At 43.8% G+C, this 20,634-nt stretch overlaps 1 protein-coding gene across 4 annotated transcripts in view; it reads left to right on the top strand.

Annotated features, from left to right (window-relative positions):
- Positions 1-20,634, top strand: part of FRAS1 (Fraser extracellular matrix complex subunit 1) — a 409,111-nt gene that overhangs the window by 255,238 nt on the left and 133,239 nt on the right. For all 4 annotated transcript variants that reach the window (XM_059156621.1, XM_059156705.1, XM_059156534.1 and 1 more), the window contains 6 exons: positions 1,120-1,260; positions 2,182-2,322; positions 3,779-3,913; positions 6,531-6,801; positions 10,616-10,700; positions 13,703-14,029. In XM_059156621.1, coding sequence (XP_059012604.1) covers positions 1,120-1,260; positions 2,182-2,322; positions 3,779-3,913; positions 6,531-6,801; positions 10,616-10,700; positions 13,703-14,029 — 1,100 coding nt within the window. The remainder of the gene's footprint in view (positions 1-1,119; positions 1,261-2,181; positions 2,323-3,778; positions 3,914-6,530; positions 6,802-10,615; positions 10,701-13,702; positions 14,030-20,634) is intronic.

The raw sequence follows: 20,634 nt of genomic DNA, 5'->3' as shown, positions 1-20,634 counted from the left end.
TGGGATAGGTACTCTTCTTATTTCTGTCTTACAACTGAGGAAACTGAGGCTCCAATAAGTTTAGGAAGGTACGTAAGACCTGTAGATAAACAGTGGCTAAGCCATAGCTCCAACAGAGAGTTGGCTGTCTTCAAAACCCAAGTACTTACACGTTGTCCCACCTTCCATGCGTGAGGACTTAGTTTACCAGCTGGAACTTCTGCTCTCAAACATGAGTGTTCTGACTGCAGGACTTGCCAGGGCCTTTAACAGCCACAGCCACAGTCACAACAACCATAAATAATCACAAGAACAGAAAGAACAGCAGCGGCCCCAACATGTTTCCTTGTGCCCCAGTCCTTGAGACGACGTCTGACATTGAGCCAGAAAACCTGTATTTCTGACAATCCTTCTGGATTATACGGATACACATGCAGGGTTGGAGCCCACAAGCGCATAAGCCCCTTGAAGCCGGGGTTGAGCCACTTCCCACCCTATGCATTCCTCAGGTGCTGACTGAGCAGATCACATGGAAGCGAGTTGAATCTACTGCTGTCAGGAGGTCTCCTGTTATTTCTGGAAGCCCTTTCTTTCCAGACAGTTCTGGATGCCGCATTTAATCCTAACGTCATCGGTGCTCTCTGCGGGGTGGGCCCGCCCCTGATTATCGTGAATCAGGTTAAGAGTCAAGCAGCCGGGTTGGTGGCGCCGTCAGACACATTCCTGGCTGAGTCTCTGACATCCCTTTACCTGCGGAGCATTCCAAGGAGGTGCGGGCTAGGGTTGTGGAGGCGAATTGGCCCCTCCCTATAGCAGAGCCGGCTTTTGCCTGAGGGCGCTGTGGCCCGGGGAATCAGGACTAAGTTGACCCTGCTCCTCGGCAGCCCCGCTGACAGGCAGGCTCTGCACAAGCCTGGAGTGATCCTTGTACGTGCCCGTGTCCAGCATAATTAGGAAACACTACACCGCAGAGAGGCGTTCGGGCTCCTACAAGCAGAAACCCCGCTCTGGCTCGCTCATCTGACATCTCTCCTGTTGTCCCACCCAGCCCCTTGCTGCTGCGGACGCGTCCTCATCGATTCGTCGCCGGGACGGAGGGTGGACGGGTGGAGGTGACCTAACGTGGACTTCCTTTCCTAGAGTGCGACTGGAGTTGCAACGCGTGCAGCGGGCCGCTGCGGACAGACTGCCTGCAGTGCATGGACGGCTACGTCCTGCAGGACGGGGCCTGCGCGGAGCAGTGCTCGCCGTCTTTCTACAGGGACGTGGGCCTCTGCAAGAGTAAGTGTCCGCAGCGCTCACCCTGTCCGCTTCCGGCCTGCAGCCGCCTCTGATTTTTACTGTTCTGACCAGGAGTTGGTGGCGAGTTTCCTTTCCAGCTTTTTATCTAATTTCTTGTTTCATGCCTGAGAGCTTTTCTTTGTCGTAGTCAGAATGTCCCCTCTTTCCTTCTCCCATTCCCAAATGGGACAGTTGCTAAACTCTGAGATCAGGATGGGAATCTCAGGGGTATAAGGCCACATCAACAGGTATGGTTTGATGATGACTTTGGACTTCCCAGAGCATTGAATAATCCTGTCCTCTAGAAGGGGAATGCGTAGACGCTGCTCATTTGAGCATCGGGAAGGACCGTCTGATTCCCCCAACTGTCCCCTGGAGCCCTGCATGTACGAATGTCTCTCCACCGCCTGTCCCTGAATGCTACCCCCTCAGCCTTGGTTGAACACCACAGACTCTTCTGACCCTGACATGCCCCCCAAACGCACAGATGGCAGCCCGAGGAGCCTTCTTGGGAGACTCTGATAACTGGGTGAGTCAGGAAAGATGGCCACTTCAGCAAGGCAAGAGAACCACTGACTAGTTCCTAGTAACGATAATGGGTAATACCTGTAGTTTCGAGGTGTGCCTCCTGTTTTCCATTATTTACTTTAATCTCTGCCCAGCAAGCTGAGTGAGACACCGTCCACTCCCATTTTATGGGACAGAGCATTGAGGCTCAGAGAAGTCAATCTCTGATCCTAAATCACCCTCCTGGTAAGTAGAGCAGCGCCACTCAGAGCCTGGTTCTGAGTCCTCGTCTTCTGCCCGGCCCCGCACACCAGGTCATATCGCTGTTCTGCACCTTCTGCTGCCTCCCCGTGAGGCCCAGGAGCCCCCGGGAAAGCCACACACAGTTCTGTTGACTTGACTTTTGTCTTTCAGGCTGTGGCAACCACTGTCTCCAGTGCCAAGGCCCCCATGAGTGTACACGCTGTGAAGAGCCCTATCTCCTGTCGGAAGCCCAGTGTGTTCAGGAATGCGGGAAGGGGTACTTTGCAGATCGCACAAGTCGCCAGTGCACAGGTAACTTGGAAACTGCGCTGAGTCCTCTGGAAAAAAGTGAGGGCCGCAAGTATGTCAGGTGTGTCGCTCACAGGTAACCAAGGAGAATCTGAATTAGAGGCAGAATGGAAACCCAGAGAGGTCAGTCTCAGAAATGGAGGGCTTCCCATGCACATCTGCCAATTGCTTGTTAAATAGAACATAGACGTGCAGGCCAATAATTCTCTTGCACAAATCAATACTGTCTCTAAAGGTCTTTATGGAAATAAGGCCAGTAGTTTATGAAGTGTACGGCTTGTGCTGAACTAAGAGCACAAGAGCATCAAGAGCAGATCACCTCTGTTGACGTGGGCGCAGAATTTTCAGTGTGTGGACTAAACTATGAGTGACCCCAATATTGGCGCAATATCTTTGAGTAGGATTTCTGAGGACAATTTGTTGAGATACACTGAACCTTTATCATTGAAGTTCAACCCAAAGCCTTACTCTGCTTATCCATCGGGTTATCTATGAGAGTTTCTACAGTTTGTTCTCATCATTTCCACTAAAATTTGACACTCGATGCCCGACTCTGAAGAAAACCTGACATTTAATAATAAAGCCACGGCCCTGGCGTGGCGTTTTACATTTCACCGAATTCCTCCATCTGCGTTATCTCATTTGGTATTCACAATGACTTGATGGTAAAATATGGCAGACATTAGGAATCCCATTTAATGAGTGAAAAAAGAAAAAAGAATGGCTTGAGAGTATTAACCAAGGCAACATAAAATCAGGTATTAAACCCACATTTTCTGATTCCAATTCTGAGCCCTTTATTCTATACTACCTGTGTACACTAAAATCTCAAGGAAGCAGGAAAACTAGGCAGTGAACACTCGATTTGTAGAAGATTATTAAGTGGACCCAAAGAAAGAATTCTTGGGTCCCTTCAGGAGCCTGCTCTCCTCCTGCATTGAAAATGGTGATGGTGATGGTGGCGGTGAGATGACGCAGCAGCAGCAGTAGCGTTGGTCGTGCAGCTGTCCTTCTGTATGCCAGGCACTGTGCTGGTCTCTTCACATTACAACATCCTCCCGATGGGGATTGGCATTAGGTGCTCTTCCTCTCCCCATCACACCATGGGTGACTAGAGGAACTTGCCTGACGTGGACAGCTGCTAAGTGGCGGAGGAGGAACGGTATGCAGGAAGGGTCTGTGCTCTTAATCACTGTCCACCACGTCCCTTACAAGTCAGTAGGGTTGACTTTTTATACAATGCGTTTATGTGCACCATTTTCACATCAGAGTGTGTTCAGCAAAAGTGCTGCCGTGTGTTCACTCTCCTTCTGGGGGTCGGTCAGCTTCCTGTGAAACTCCAGAGGGACCCGTGGGAATTGCCTGTTGCTGTGGGTGCTCGTGCTGCCGCTCTTTATTTCCCCGTCACTGGCCACATGTGCCTTGGCTGTGCCTCAACACTGTGGCCTTTCTTTGACAGCCTGTCCTCGGGCATGCTTGAGGTGTAGCCGCCGGGACCGGTGTCAGCGGTGTGAGCAGGGCTTCTTTTTGAAGAGCGGCCTTTGTGTTTCCAGCTGCATTCCTGGCTTCACCCACGCTAACGAAACATGTGCTGGTAAGTGCTCGTCAGACGGCCTCGCATGCTGACCTGCGGTTTCTCCACACAGACGCTCCGTGTGGAGATACAGTCAGCTCATTTGATATGACGTGCAGGATTCTCATTTGAGGAAAGCAAAGGAATAAGGGATTGTTTATAGAACATGGAGGGAAACTCAGCTTCTAAGATCTTCAGGGGAAAAAATCTATGCTTTAAAAGTAACAACTATCATATCAGAAATTTGGCATAAAACTTAGTTATGTTTCTGAGCTATAGCTATGTTGTAGAAAATTACCTATATACATATAGGTTTAATTTATTTGCATGTATATAAACTTTTAGAGCTAATTATGCCACGGTGGCATCCTTTGTGGACATACCGGAGATATATTGCGAATAAATAATGACTAGTCTGAGGAGCCTGCCCCACTAGAGTCCTGTGTTTGAAGGGAGTGGCTTTCAAGCCACTGTCCCATTAAGAATAAGGTGACATGTTAAGGGGATAAACTAGTCTTGTCCAACACATTAATGGACACTTCACCTTAAATAACAAAAGAGAAGCAAATTTAAATTCAGTCATAATTTTGAACCCCAAAGTTTTATAGCTGAATGAAGCTGGGGACTTTTATTGTAGCTGAACATTCCTCAGCTTCTGAGTGTCCTTCATCAGTAACTCGAGGCCTGTTTTAACACCCGTAGTCAATCACATTTTCCGTCTCTAGATTTCTGACCTCTAAAGATATTAAGACTTCCCATGGGAAAAAAGACATCTTTGGCTCATTTTATTGGGATCCTTCTGGAAACCCCAAGTGCTTGAAAGTCAGTGTGCTCCTCTTGGGACATCATACAAGTCAACTTGTGAAAATGAATTCCACTTTCATTAGAGTAATCTTACAGTGAAAGTCGTCCCCTTGAAACTTGGCATTCCCAAACTGTCCTATCTGACCTACTTGTAGAAGGAAACTCTAACAATTCAAGTCCGGGCGAAACACCTTGCAGGAGACAGGTTGAATTTCTCGTCATGATCAGATAACTCATCCATCAGATAGTTCCTATGAACAGAGAGGGTAAAATTTTAAAAGGAAGTGTGGACATGTCCCATGAATTCTGAGGCTAAGCCGCTGATAATCATAGTTCATTACACACTAACTGGTACTGTTTGAGCAAATAGTATCAGACACTTGCTTTATTCCTTACTGTTCGTGGGGCTGATGGTCAGATGTGCTCAAAGTATCAGGTTAGGACTGTGGTTCTCAAACTTGGAAGTCCCATTAGGATTGCCTGAGGAGCTTGTGAAGTCACTGAGGTGCCCACCTCAGAACACTGAAGCGGGAACACTGGTGGAGGTCCAGTATCCGTACTGGTTATTGCTGAGATGTAAGTCGCATAGCACAGAATTCACCCTTTAAAGTACACAATTCGGTGTGGTCTTTATTATATTCACAAGGTTGTATAACTATCACCCCTATCTAATTCCAGGACATTCTATTCTTCCTAAAAAGAAATCCAGTAACTATTAACAGTCTCTCTGTCGTGCTCCCTTGCTCCAGTCCCTGGCAACCCCTGACTGACTTTCTGGCTCTGTGGGTTTAATTATTCTAGACATTTCACATCAATCAATGAACTCATACAATGTGTGGCTTTTTGTGTCTGGCTTTTTTCACATGGCAAGAACATTTTCAAGGTTCCTCTACCTTGGAACATGTATCAGTAGATCATCTCTTTTCATGGTTGAATAATATTCCATTGTATGGATATACCATCTTTTGTTTAGTCATTCACCAATTAATGGACATTTGGGTTGTTTCCACTTTGGGGCTCTTGGGTATAATGGTATGAACATTCACGTATGAGGTTTTATGTGGACGTATGTATTCAGTTCCCATGGGTATACGCTTGTGGGGAGAATTACTGGATCATAGGGTAGCTCTATGCTTAATTGTTTGAGGAACTGCCAGATGGCACCATTTCATGTTCCCGCCAGCGATGTATAGGATTTCTAAATCATCTACGTCCTCAGGAATACTTTGTATTATCCTTCACAGGAGGTATGAAGTGGTATCACATGGTGGTCTTGATTTGCATTTCCCTGATAACTAATGACATTGAGGACCTTTTCATATACTTACTGGCCTTCTGGGTATCTTTTTTTGAAAAAAATGCCTATTCAAGGCTCCTTGTCTTTTATTGCATTTTAAGATTTTTTTTTTACATATATTTTGGACACAAGTCCCTTTTCAGATAAATAATTTGCAAATATTTTCTCCCGTTCTATGTATTGTCTTTTTCACTTTTGTTACTGGTGCCTTTGAAGTACTTTGGTCCAGTTTAGGTATTTTTTCTTTTGTCACTTATCCTTTTTGTGTCATGCCGAAGAAGACATTGTCTAATTTAAGATCATGATGATTCTATCCTCTATTTTATTCTAGAAGTTTATGTCTTAACATTGAGAATCTATGTTATTCTCATAAGCATTCAGGGTGAGAATCACTGGATTAGAAGGAGGCTTATGGTTGCAAAAGTCTAGAGCCTCATTTCTGAATGAACATTATAAATCTATTAATTAAAAAAAAAAAAACCCAAAGCCGTATTAGTGAGTGTATCAAGTCTGATCTCTGGACCGTATGTTTTCCAGGCAAAATGTCGCCTCCTACTCTTCACGTGAATGGTTCTCTCACCCTTCCCATTGGTTCGATGAAGCCACTGGATCTTCCCCTTCTGAACGTCCGAGACGGAGGTGGCCAGCTGGAAGACCTCCAGTTCCGTGTGGTGAGCGCGCCCACCAACGGGCAGCTGGTGCTGTCCAGGGACGGACAAGACGTCCAGCTCGACAAGGCCGGCCATTTTAGCTGGACGGATGTGAATGAGCACAGAGTGCGTTTTGTGCACAGCAGAGAAAAGCCCAGGTGACTCGGTGTTGTGCTGTTTTCGTCCTGCTTCCCTTCCCTTCTGTGGGCGCTGCGCACCCGCCCCCACTTCTCAGTAGCTGTCCCTGCTCCTCTGGGGAAGATCGATTCTCCAGAAACGCCAGCGCTCGCAGCTGCCTGTCGTCATTTCACTGTAATTGCTCCGAGAGTGTGCTTCCGTGAGAGCGTTTTCATTTTATCACATAATTATGGGTAATTCTCTGATGGGACAGGAAAGTTCCTAGGACAATTACCCAGTATCTGGGGCCCAGCAGAAACAAAGCTGGTTCTCTCTGCGGATGGCCACAGCGGCTCCTTCAGCATCAGGGGGGGTATACCGGCACTGAGCAGTGGCCGGAAGAGGGAGTTTTCAAAGTGTTCCATGGTTCCCAGAATTCCAGAGTGGGAGGGAAGCTGAGAGTCACAACTTTTTATTATCTACTTTATGAGATTAATTGTGGTTAATTTTTAAGCCGGATCCAGTTTTTCTCCGATGCCTGGCACACTTCTGGCTGTCTTCCCCACCCCGGCTGACATGGCTTCAGGAATGCAATCGAATGCTAACACCAACCCAGCAAACAGAGTCATATAATTAGCGCAGTAAATCTGCTAAACAGAAATAAGAGAACGCACCCCAAAGCTTAGCCCTGCGGATTATCCTTCACCCAGCTCTGCTTCCTGAGTGAAGATAATGCGTGGTAGACTGCGTGTGTTACCAATGGAATGGAATGTTCACAGTGACTATTTTCTACTGTTACCACTGGAGATTTTTTTTTTTTTAAGGTTTGGGCTAGGAAATAGGTGGGAAGAAAAGCGATGGCACTGGCTCGATTGCAGTTCAGAGCCAGAACCTCAAAAGACCATCTCAGAGGAATAAGAACAACTGATACTTACTGAGCCCTAATAGGACACAGGCATTGTAGTAAACCGTTCATGTGAGCTCGGTATGTTTATGTTCCCAGACTACAGATGGGGAGACTGAGCAGGAGCAAAGCCAGGTCTCTGACTCCACAGCCCATGCCTGTGGCCACGATGATTTCTGCCTCCTGAATTATACTGGGAATAATGGCCATGCTTCCATCCTCCGGGGACAAAAGATCCTCGCACGGAGACATTGCCACAGATGACAACTCTGGCTTCTCACACCACAGAATCACTCTTCAGATTTACTCTCCCACTCTGCATTCCTTTTGCTTCAAGTGTAGTTCTTAATTGTTTGCGACACACACACACACACACACACACACTCACAGCTCCATACCTGCAGTCCTTTGCCTTGGCATCTTGTGAAAAGTTAGTAAAGTCCGTAAAGCCCCCAGACAACCAGTTACTCCTCTTGTCTGTTTCACTGTTTTAGTCTCTCATCACCGGTTTTCTTGCAGAGTCAGCTCCGTACCCCCAAACACGACAAAGAAAGGTGACTGTTTTGCTGGCAATTCTTTCAGCACTCCCTTGACTTTGGGGTACCAATTTTAGCATAGGATCTTCTTTATCTAAAAATTTAAGCAAAAGGAAGAACAGTAAAACAAGATTGGTAGTGATTCATGAAAAAAGAAAATTCTGTAAGTTGCCGAGCGATGCAAAAATGGTGAAAGGGGCGGCTTGCCATATAGGGTTGTGGTTTTGTTTTTCCTCATGAAAACCTGACCATGATTCTTTTGCACTGGATTCCTTTGGGGTCAAAATGTTCCAGTGGAGTTCAAGACAACCTGCAAATATGGCCATGGAGGCAAGCCAGCATTGCTGGAGTGCTAAGCAGTTATCGGAACCTCTGTGCCGCCACAATGTCATTTTCCCCTGTGGGTTGGGAGTCACCACCCCTTCTTTCTTCTTTCTGTTGCTTCCCTCGGTTGCTTTCTCTGGACGTCTGGAGATCGGAGTGAAGAGGGACAGGACTTAAATGGGACAGAAAATCAAGGAGAGGATGAAATGGGTGGGAAGATACGATTTACTTTTTTTTTTTTTTTTTTTTTAAATCAGGTTCATTGAGGTATAATTTGGGTTCAGTAAAATCCCCCATCTTGAAGTTGACAGGTCTATGAGTGTTAACAAACGTATACATTCTGGCAGTCTTGAAACCACAACTGCGGTCAAGGTTTGAGACAGTTTCATCCATGGCCCCCTAAGCTCTCCTTTTTACTGTGACTCATTCTCGCCTCCCCCCGACCCCCAAGTTTCTGGCAACCACTGATCTGTTTTTTTACTCTTAAAGAGTTTTGCCTTTGCTGAAATGTCCTAGCCATGGAGTCATACAGTACATAATCTTTTGTTTCTGGCTTTTGCCGTATGCTTTTGAGATCCATCCACATTCTTTTGTGTATCAGTGATAGTTCCAAGAAGACCTTTTAAAGAACCTTTAAATGGTAGTTTCCAGTCATACTTTTCCACTAAAAAACTATGAGGTTCTATGTTCACAAGCCCTAAGTACCTAATTTTCTACTATTCTGAAGAATAATATACTCCTAGCTTGTAGTAACTATGGTCAGTTCTGGAAATAAGCATTCTGTAGTGGAAATTGTTAGAGCTGTGGATTTGAATAGACCTATCTAGCTCTTTAAATAAACAGCCACCATTTTGCAAAAGCTCAGTGGAAGAGAAATCGAGTTGACAGTTCTCATAAATAGTTAACTTACATTTTTCTCAGGTGGTGGATACCCTGATGTTTCTCTAGTTCTTTAAAATCTATGTGTTTTATATACTCTTTGGTATGTATGATGCATTTTTATAATAAAAAAGTTAAAAAATCAAAAAAAGAGAACCTTTAAAATTGTGGTCCTAATCGTGGACCAGAGCTCAAAACCTCTGGAAAGGCGTTAAACCACACGTCTTCCCGGTCTACTGTAAGTTCTGTGCTGGGCTTGGCTTTGAAGGTGAGCGGCTCCTCCCTTCCCTTCTGGTTGTTCTGAAGCTGCTGGCGCAGCACTCTTACAGGAAGTAAAACCACAGCAAAGAGGGAGCCTTATTTTGTTTTATCTTCAGTTGCAAGTAATGAAGCCTACAAAACTGTGAGGCTTGTTTTAGCATCGCAGGTATGGCTCAGCTCTCTGACACCTCTAGGACACCTGGACTTCCCACATAGGCCTAGAAGCTAGGACCAGGGGCGAGGAGCAGGAGTCCGCTCTCCCTCTGGTCTCTGTCTCACTGCTCACAGGCTTCATTTACCTTCCCTGCAGACAGGCTTGCTCCACACGTCATCGTGGTAGACTGTGGCTTCCGCATCATCAAATGGGGGCTCTCAGGCTAGTTGCAGATTTCCAGGGAATGATCGGCCGTCTTCCCCTCGTCCTGTCCACACTGATTGTATATGTGTGTGGCTGCAATGGGGGCCAGGTCGATAGAGTCAGGTCACATGAACACTGCAGAACCATCCATGGAGGCTCACTCACGTGATCTGGGGACGGGCTGGAGGGGGGGTTTGCAGAGGGAGGGAATCACTGAGAGCTAATCAGAGACTCTGATAGTTCCTTTCTATTCTCTCCAATTTAAGCATTAGCCTTCGTTTTGTTTTTCATTATTATGTCTTGGGCCCCAAACTGGTTTTTCAAACATTTATATAGCCATATTAGAAAAATCGAAACTAAAAAGTTTATGGAATTATTACATTATATTGAGGTCAGAGAATACACCATGGTTTTACTGTATGTCGCTATGTTCATCTTCATCTGGTTACTTTTATTTACAGTATGAATATTATATCACTGTAGTGCTTTGATCCAAATTCTTCCATGCACATAAGCTGAAGATATTTTTAATCTTGTTTTTCTAGAGACTAATGACTACATTTTCTCATTCTTTTCTTGGGGACTTCTTTTAGGAAAGGTTACTTTTCCCTGAAAATTAGTGACCAGCAGTTCTTCTCTGAGCCACAGCTGATCAACATACAAGCGTTTTCAACACAGGTAATGACATTGCCACACAATTAATAATTTCGCATGTGTGAATCAAGGTTTCTTTCCAGTAGTTATAGCACAAATGACCTCGATTAAGCTAGTCTCAGGTTCTCCATGAAATACTACTGGAATAACTTTTAGTGCTCGTGGTAAGAACAGCAGCAACAACTAATTGCTAATACATCTGTCATACTCTTCTTTGTACTTCTCATTCAGTCCTTATGATAGCCCTGTGGGGTGTTGTTTTCCCTAATTACAGAGGAGGACTCTAAAGTCACAGGGAAGTTAAGTAACTTGTCTATGGCGAGATAGCTAATAAATAAAGAGCTGACATTTGTGCCTAGAAAATCGGGCTACAGAGTCTGCGTTCTGGCCCACTAACTTGTAGTGCCTTACTGTACTCTCCTGAGTTGATATGAGCCCTTCAGAATAATTTGAAACTGTTCCAGTTGTTAAGACTTTCCTAGTCTTGGGTAAATGAGTTTGTTTTGCCTAAATATTTCTCTCTCGGGCATATGAAATTATTCTCAGCTACTTTTGCCTGTCTGTCCTGTAGCTGCGCTGTGCTCCCATCTGTCTGTGGTAGGTAGAGCATCTGATTAAGGATCTACTTACATGGGGTGCCCGTGTGGGCACCAGCCAGACAGAAGTCTGAGGACATCATGGTAGATGCTATAAAACTCGGTGTGATGGCGCCTCTGTTCCCATCACTCATCTCTGTTAAGGTGTACTTGTGTGTCCAGAATACAGATAGCGGTAGAGGGTCTGAGTGACTGAGCTTGAGGGATTCAGCAGCTGAAACATGCAAAGAGAGTAGGGTCTTAAGTTGTGAACAGTAAGACAGTGGGATATCAGCCTGGGAAACCAAGGATACCTAAATATCCACAACTCTGCAGAGTGTTAGTCATGAATTCAAGGAAAGGCAGGAGACTATTGTTTTAATTTTTTTTTTTTTTAATTTTGGTCCAAATATGAAAAGACCATGGACTGTGGATAACAGAGACATAACCCAGAAGTGACTTCCGGATGGTGTTCACAGGCCAACTTCCTTCTTCTTCTTCATTTTTTTCTTTTTAATATTTTATTTGTTTCCTTGAGAGAGAGAGAGAGAGAGAGGCAGAGAACTCAAGTCGGGGCATGGAGAGAGGACAAGCAGACTCCTCCAGGGAGGCCGACATGGGGCTCAGTCCCAGGACCCGAGATCATGACCTGAGCCGAAGGCAGACACCTAACAACTGAGCCACGCAGCCCCCCCACCCACCCAAACTTTGCTCTTCTTGATGGCATTCTTACTTCAGGGGTGACTGAAGTTGAGGGTTGATTAGAAATGGATCTGATATTCATTTGACTTCACTGTTGGGCTAAAAGTATTAATTTTGTTTTAATTAAAACTAAAACATGTTAAAAGCAAAAACAAAAACAAAAACGAACCCAAAATGAAAACATGTGTTCTCTGTAAATATGTGCCAGAGGGCTACATCAGGCCTGAGGACTGTCTGGCTTAAAATTTCTCAGTACCTAAACTCAGAAGTTTTATTTTGTTCTTTTTGTTTGTGTTGATTTAGTTACTCTAATTAGGTAAAGTAGAGACTTAGGGTAGATACTGGCAAGTGCCTTTCTCATCTCAGACAGGGAGCTCCTATGGTTCCCTAAGTTTTGTTTGCTTGTCTTCCCCAAATCAAGCAAATAAACAGTGGCAGCATTTTTAAATTTTATTCATTATTTGAGAAACTTCTTTCATTTTAACTCTTTTTTAAAATGGAGTTTTAAAAATTAATTTTGACTTCTTTTTGTTCCTTTACAGTCCTGTGGTAGTTCAAAATGGTCTTGAACCTCCTGGAGATTTTCTCATGCAAGTTCATTTGATCTTTTCCATTTACGGATGTTGACATCACCTTCTGACCTCTCCTTTTTCAGAATCCAAGGGGCCCTTCATTCCCACGTATCTAGAATCACAGCTTCTGCATTCTCACTTGGGAATTCTGAGGGGGAGCTGTTCTCTATCTTCCTACTATGTGACTATTACAATGATACATTAGCCAGACGTTACTTTAATAAATATTGAAATTTCCAGGAGGCCAGAGAGGTAGCTTTAAAACAAAACCATTGGATTAAAGAAAACGATATGCCGAGAGAAAGTCCTAGATGGTTCAACTTCAAACAATATACAAAACTAAGATAATGTTTTCTTTGGCTTTTGGCCTCAGGTTTTGTTTTGGATTTTTTGTTTGTTTGTTTGTTTCGTTGGTTGGTTTGTTGGTTGGTGGGTAATTTTTTCTGTTGTGGTTCATTAACTGTTGTCTTTAGGAAAGAATATTGTATTTGCTTACTCAACTGGTGAAGGGAAGCCTGGTAATCCCAAGAAAAACGTCTGAAAATTTGCCACGTGGATTAGCCAGGCGGTTGGCTTTCTCCGGCCGCGTCCTCCTGGGCTCTCAAGCCTGAGCTAGGGTGGGCCCTTCAAGGCATGGAGGAGATGGCTTCAAGAAAATTATTGCCTGGGACCAGATATGACATGAATTCAGAATCAGAAATATCTTACCCCAAGTCGGCAAACCGCAGTATCACTAGAGGGAAGTACTGAACTCTGAACCCCAGTGAGAAGATTCCATGCCTCTTACTGTTCTCTCTTGGATGCAGAAAACTGGTTGGGACCCTTGACCCTGGGCTGATCTCAGTTACAAGGCAGGGGATATAGTGTAAATCAAAACAGCAGAGACTTGGAAACAAGGCTCATCTCCATTTCCTCTGGTGAATATGATGGCCTTGAAGTAGCTTGAGAAGCCTCCAGAACCCGAATTGTGAAGTAATCTCACTCACTCTGGTTCCTGCAACTGCCCACACCTCCGACAATTCCTTTGACTCGGCCACCGTTCGGCACTTTGTGGAGCTTTAAGAGTTCCCTTCAGAAGCATAGAATTATCGATTAGGTTGTGCACAATGGTATCTAGTCCACCGGGTCGCCCTCTTTCCTGCTAAATGACTTCTCCTCCTTCCCTTCCACTCCTCAGGCCCCCTATGTGCTGAGAAACGAGGCCCTCCGTATTAGCAGAGGAGAGAGACGGACCATCACCACCCAGGTGCTTGACATCCGAGATGACGACAACCCACAGGACGTCGTGGTCGAAGTGCTTGACCCGCCACGTCATGGCCAATTGCTCCAAACACTTCAGTCCCCTGCAGCCCCGATCTACCAGTTCCGGCTGGATGAGCTCTCCAGGGGCCTTCTCCACTACGCTCACGATGGCTCGGAGAGCGTGTCCGATGTTGCGGTCCTGCAGGCCACCGACGGGCATTCCTTTCGAAATATACTGTTCCGTGTGAAGCTGGTGCCCCAGGTAGGTGGGATTCCTAGAGCGGCAGCTTCCTTGCATCTAGATAGGAAGTTTTGTTGATGATATTATTTTAAAATATTCATAAAGTTAAGATATGCACAGGTATTTATTCAAACACTGATTAAACATCTATTACAGAGATCCTTAGAATGTTCAGAGATTCACGGAACACAATACCCAATCTCAGGGAGTAGCATAGGTTTTGTTAGGCGCATCCTTGATCTGAAGGACCTGTCCCGGTGTTCTCTGCACAAGGGACACTTTCACACCTTTATGTTGACTTGCTGCTATAGAAATGCCTCATCGTCCACTGATGCTCTTGTCCGCTGCCTGAGTCTGATCCCACGAATCAAGCGCACCCCTGTTTTTTTCTCCCTTCTGTAACAGCTCATGCAATGTGACGCTCATAGGTGATCATAATGAATGAAAAAAGATGGGTTCGGCCATTCTGTTAGCCCAGCTCAAGTAGGGTGAGGAAACTCTCTCTTTTAGTGGTCACAGGAACTCCTGTCGGCCTGAGTCACTCCCATGCCGCCTCCATATGTTTTTGTCATACCCACGAATAAATTTTCTATTATTTACTTAATATTTTTCTTTGTATCAGATTTTTTACTGTGGCCTCATCCTCATAAATAATGCATATGAAATCATGGGCTTAATGTAGAATTGTACTTCTAAAATATCAAAATTAATACATGAACACTTTTAAAAACCTTCGTTCACATAGTACCTAGAATGTTCTTGGATACTATTAATGGGGTGGCTGTGACGTTTAGGGACTGGGCTGACCATGCTAGAGCCAAGACGCCTACTGAAAAACATTTTCAGAACCACTAATTACTTGATGATATTTCGCTAGAAGCTCTTTCGTCCGTTTTAGCAAAAATGGTTCTTTCCCATGGTGGCAGATTGGGAGACTTATCATTTTTATTGAACGTTTCATTCCAAATATCAGTAGCCACCAAAGTGTCACTGACGATTAGCTAGAGAGATGGATTTGCCGAGGACAGTTTAGAAATGACTTGTCAGTTTCTCACGGAAGATCGTTCAGGCTTTGCGATGGAGCCGTGCGCAGGTGAACAGCTTGGATGCAGCATAGTCTGCCGGCTAGTTTCTCAGGCTTGTTGTCTCGTGATTTGCAGCTGATGAAAACGGTGATGGTGGCATGAGATAGAGGGGAGTAAGTGAAGGCTGATTGTGAGAATAGAGTTGGCAGATAGCCACCTTGTAGCTAATCCTAATTATCACCCTCTTGCAATTGCCCTGGGAGATGAGGTTTAGTTCTGAAGAGATGAAGTCTAGACAGACACAGAAAGTTTCTTTTCTTCCTGCTTGGTTTCCTTCCAACAAAGATTGTTACAGGATTTCAGTGCAACGCTCTCAGCTGCCTTTCCTGTAGTGGTTTCAGTCTCCACATTTGGAGATCGGTTTGGTGGATGGCACTATCATATGCTAGGGTCTAAGGTTGAAGGGTGTGTCCAGGATTTTAAATGCTTTGACCACCAAAACAAAACAAGCAAAAATTAGAGTTTAATTTATAATAAGACATAAGCACAGAACTTGAGAATTCTTGTAGCACTTACACGTTGGGATTCATGTCAGTGTTACCATGTCTGTGCCTCCCTCCTCCTGCTGCCACTCTGTCTCCTGTACGTTGTGTGTTTGTGTCCGTCTGGTGAACTCATTAATGGCTTCTAAGCCAATGACCTGGGATAATGAACGCAGCATCCATCAGGACATACTAATGAATCTGACTCTGTAACATGGATATTTTACAAATGCATACTATGTTTCCTTTCAGGAATTCAAAGTACTTTTTCTTTAAATCTCTTATATTGATTTTTACAATATTTTAATGAAGAAGGTTAGGAGTGGGGCCATATGACCTTATTTCTTCTTCTTTTTTTTTATTTAAATATTTTATTTATTTATTTGACAGGCAGAGATCACAAGCAGGCAGAGAGGCAGGCAGAGAGAGAGGAGGAAGCAGGCTCCCTGCTGAGCAGAGAGCCCGATGGGGGGGGCTCGATCCCAGGACCCTGAGATCATGACCTGAGCCGAAGGCAGAGGCTTTAACCCACTGAGCCACCCACGCGCCCTGACCTTATTTCTTCTATTAGAAGTTCTACTATGGGTGGGAGGTGTTTTTGTTTGTTTTGTTTTTAACCTTTATTGGATCAGTCGTGTTGATGTAAATTATTTCATTTGATGCTCATGATCCTTCCAGGATGTTTGTACAATTATTATCTCTAATTTTCAAAAAAAGGGAAACTGAAGAAAAGGTATAAAAACATTTTTTAAAGTTTAAAAATGTTTATTTTTTTATAAAGGTATTTCCTGTTGGAGCTGTGGTTTCGACTCAAGTGTGTTCTGGCCCATCACACGTAGCCCACATAGCTTTTTTCATTCTAGCCCATATTTTTCGATGTTTTGGTCATATATATTCTGATCCCCCTAATTGACAGAATGGAGACAGCAATTTAGTCATTTTGTCAATGTCCTATCCAAGCAGTCTGGGCCCAAGCCTCCTGGAATCTTCCCTCTGGACTCACCACATCTTGTTACAAGTGAAGCTATTTATAATCATAAGTCTGCCAGAGCCCAGGAAGAAAAAAAATCCTTCAGCTGTTAATGGCTTCCAGTACATGTATAGTCAGACATGATTGATTTCATTCTGATAGCCACTTCTGAAGGTGGGCATCCAAGTCCCTACACGGAGCCCACCTGTGTATTAAACTTGAAGTCAGGCCAATTACTGGCTGATGTCTACCTGGTGGTTTAAGTGTCATGGTGAAGGGGATTAGGTCTAATTCCTGAGGAATGGATGTACAAATTAATCCCAGTGTTGTTCAGTAGAAAACTTAACCCGCTGACACAAGTGAAAGGGGAGAGAGAGAGAGAGAGAAAGAAAACTGTGTGTGAGCAGCAACTCTTTTAGTCTTCCTCTCTTGATCTCTTGATCATAGGAGTTCAGCGCATTTTTGTTGGATGGATAGATATTTGGAGGGATGCAACAGCTTGAGTGAGGCTAGTTCCTGTGTTCCTATGTTAGAATCCGTCTCTTGCATCAGATGAGAAGACTTCAGGCCACCTCTGCTGATGTTGGGGTGGCCTATCTGGGAATAAGCATGGGAGCTGTCGGCTCCACTCTCATTTCTCAAGTTCTGCATCACTTCCTCCAAAGTTTCATCCTTGGCCTGGCAGTGAGGAAATGTACTGCCCTCCAGGCTTATGCTGAGCTGCTGAAGAGAAAATAGATTCAGGACTGATGTCGAAACATGCTCTGTCAGGGTTGGGGGAAGCAAAAGAAATCAAGAAGATTAAAAGGTAATAAAGAATGCTTGCTGAACAGGCTTTCATTAATTGTGTGGATTATCAAACCCGAGCCCACTGGAGATATGATTTTAAAGCATTTCGGCATCTAATAAGGGCTAAAATCTAGGCAGGGAAAAGCTTATTGGTGGGCTTCTCTCCGCTGCCAGTCTTTCAAGCCAAGCTTCTTTTTCATTACGGCGTCTCTGGGAATCAGGCCTCCTCGTCCACTCTGGCAATAAATCTGATGACCTTTGTGACCTCGTTTGTTGTTGTTTGAGCAGTTGCTTTCTGCCATCGGGTAGTGCTTTGATGTGAAAACCCCCCAAGTATCATGCTATGAACTGGATGGAAAATTCTGTTGCTAAGTCTGCTCTGGCTGTTTGCCCTTGGTAAGGCTTGTGTGTGACTAGCGGCCCGATTGTGCTTTCCCCAATGTCCTTAACACTTGTTCTCCCAGTGGTTGTCTGGCGTGGATGCTTCTTGATAATAAGGGTGTTTGGGACAATTAGAAGTATGGCACAAAAGTGTTCAGTTTTTGAATAAGAGTCTCTCTCATAAATAAATAAATCCTTACCACATGTCAGGGTTTCACCTTTTTTTTTTTTTTTTAAGGTTTTAGTCTATTTATTTGAGAGAGAGAGAGAGAGAGAGAACAAGCAGGGTGAGGGTCAGAGAGAGAAGCAGACTCCCGCTGAGCAGGGAGCTGGACATGGGACTTGATCCCGGGACTCTGGGCAGATGCCCAACAACAGAGCCACCCAGATGCCCCAGGGTTTCATCTTTTATGGACTTACTTAGCTTGTTCAATTTGGCATCTTATAAGGTGTGTTGCTCAGAGTATACATTCAAAAACTGGTTCTATCTAATTACTAAATTTTGTTTATGAAGTAGTTGAAATCTACATGGAGAGAAGGTTCTATATTCTTGACCTGAAGGCACAGGGCTTCTAAGGAGCCCACACACCCGCTGACAAACACCCAAACAAACGGTCTAAGTATCTTTCCATCCTTTATCCTGGCAAATAGCATCCGAGTCTCACGTTTTATGTCGACCCTGCATGATCCTTCCCTAAAATCCACAGTGTCCTTAAAGGCTGCATTTTAAAAACTATGGTATAAATGAACCTTTGCAAAATAAGGCATTTTTTAACAAAATAAATAAAATCTTAGGACTGTTGTTATATCCAATTATAGTCCTTTAATACTTGATAAGTTTTAAAATTTTTTAGCTCGAGTAGTTGGACCTGGGGTTAGGGTACACTGTCATTTGAAATCATCATGTATGCCCCAACATTTATTTTAGGGGAGGAAGTTTTCATTTTATTTGTGAGATTTTTCCTCCTAATGATAGAAGCTTAGGTCCTTACTTCTGGTTTACAACATTAATATTTTTATTTGTAACACAATATATAATGGCCAAACTTTATTGCCAACATTTCCCTATGCCCATTGTTTTATGAAATGAATTAGAAGAACTATTTAATTTAAAGCCCTCTTTTGATTATGCCCCCATAACCCCTTTTTGGGATTTTATTGCTTTCTAATGTGGTACCCCGAAGGACATATAAAACATCACTAGACAGGAGATTATTCAGCTCATGTTATGGCTAATTTCTTGAGCTTACAGGGATATATGCACCATTGTGCAGAAGAAGGAAAAAATAACTACAAGGAGATAAAGAAATTGCAAAATGTCAGAATCATTGGGGAAATGCGTTAAAATTTGTTTGGCTTTTCTGGACACTTTAACGATAGAAAAGATGATATATAGGCTTCTATTCATTTCTTCCTGAATCTTCCCTGGGCTCTCTCCCAGAAGAAGACAACTGATAAAACCATCTTCATTATAATGAGTGGGAAGAATTATACTTCTTTCCCTTAGATAGTTGTCTGTTTCTTCTTATGTATTATAAACAAATGATTTGGAAACAGAAGTTAGAAATGTAAATATTCTGAAAGACCTGTCTGGGGGGTTCAGGAGAACCACTCTGAACCCATTACTATTTCTTTCCTGAGCTCTGCTTCTCCTGCTTTAGCGTGACTCCACATCCCCTGGGAATCCTCTTCAAATACAAGTGGAAACACATCAGAGTACAAAGCTGATGGCAAAGTAAACAGTCAATGAAATGAAAAGGCAGCCTACCAAATGGGAGAAAATATTTGAAACCATATATCTGATAAAGAATTAATATTTAGACCATATGAGGAACTCAGACAACTCAATAGCAAAATCATCATCTTTATCATCCAATTAAAATGTGGCCTTAGGACCTGCATGGACCTTTCTCAAAAGAAGACATAAAATGGCCAAGAGGTACATGAAAATACGTTCAGTATCACTCATCATTAGGGAAATGAAAATCAAAACCACAATGAGTTATTACCTCATACCTGTTAGAATGGCTGTAATCAAAAAGACAGAAGATAACAAGAGTTGGTGAAGGTACTGGGAACAGGGAACCTGTATACACTCTCGGTGGGAATGTAAATTGATGCAGCCATTATGGAAAACAGTATGGAGGGTCCTCAGGAAACTAAAAACAGAGCTGTCATATGATCCAGCAACCTCGCTTCCAGGTATATATCTAAAAGAAATGAAATCTGTGTCTCATAGAGATATACGTACTCACATGTTTATTGTAACATTAGTCACAACAGGCAAGGTATGAAAAGAGCCTAAGTGTCTCCTGATGGATAAAAGGATAAAGAGGAGGCAGCTGGGTGGCTCAGCTGGTTGAGCTCCAGTTCTTGATTTCATCTTGGGGTCCTGGGATCAAGTCCCACATTGGGCTTCACCCCCCAGTGGGGGGTCCAGCCTCAGGGTTCTCTCTCTCTCACCCTCTGCTCCTCCCCACCCCCGCTTGCTTGCTTTCTCTCTCTAAAACAAATAAATAAGTATTTTTAAAAAAATGGATAAAGAAAATGTGATCTATGTATCTAGTGGAATATTATTCAGCCTTAAAAAAAGGAAATCCTGTCATTTGTGACAGCATAGATGAGCTTGAAAAACAGTATGCTAAGTAAAATAAGCCAGACAGAAAAAAGACAAATTCTGCATGATCTCATTTATATTTGGAATCTTAAAAAGCGCAGCTCATAATAGCAGAGCAGAATGGCGGTTGCCAGGAGCTGCGTAGGAGAAATGGGGAGATGTTAGTCAATGGATATAGAGGTTCAGTTACTAGGGATGAATAAGTTCTGGAGATACAATGTATAGCATGGTGGCTGTACTTGATACTGTATCATACACCCGAAATTTGCTGAGTGGGTTGACCTTAAGTGTTTTTACCACAT

Source organism: Mustela lutreola, chromosome 1 (assembly GCF_030435805.1).
Source record: "Mustela lutreola isolate mMusLut2 chromosome 1, mMusLut2.pri, whole genome shotgun sequence".
NCBI classification, from domain to species: domain Eukaryota; kingdom Metazoa; phylum Chordata; class Mammalia; order Carnivora; family Mustelidae; genus Mustela; species Mustela lutreola.
This window is presented reverse-complemented; position numbering and strand designations above follow the sequence as displayed.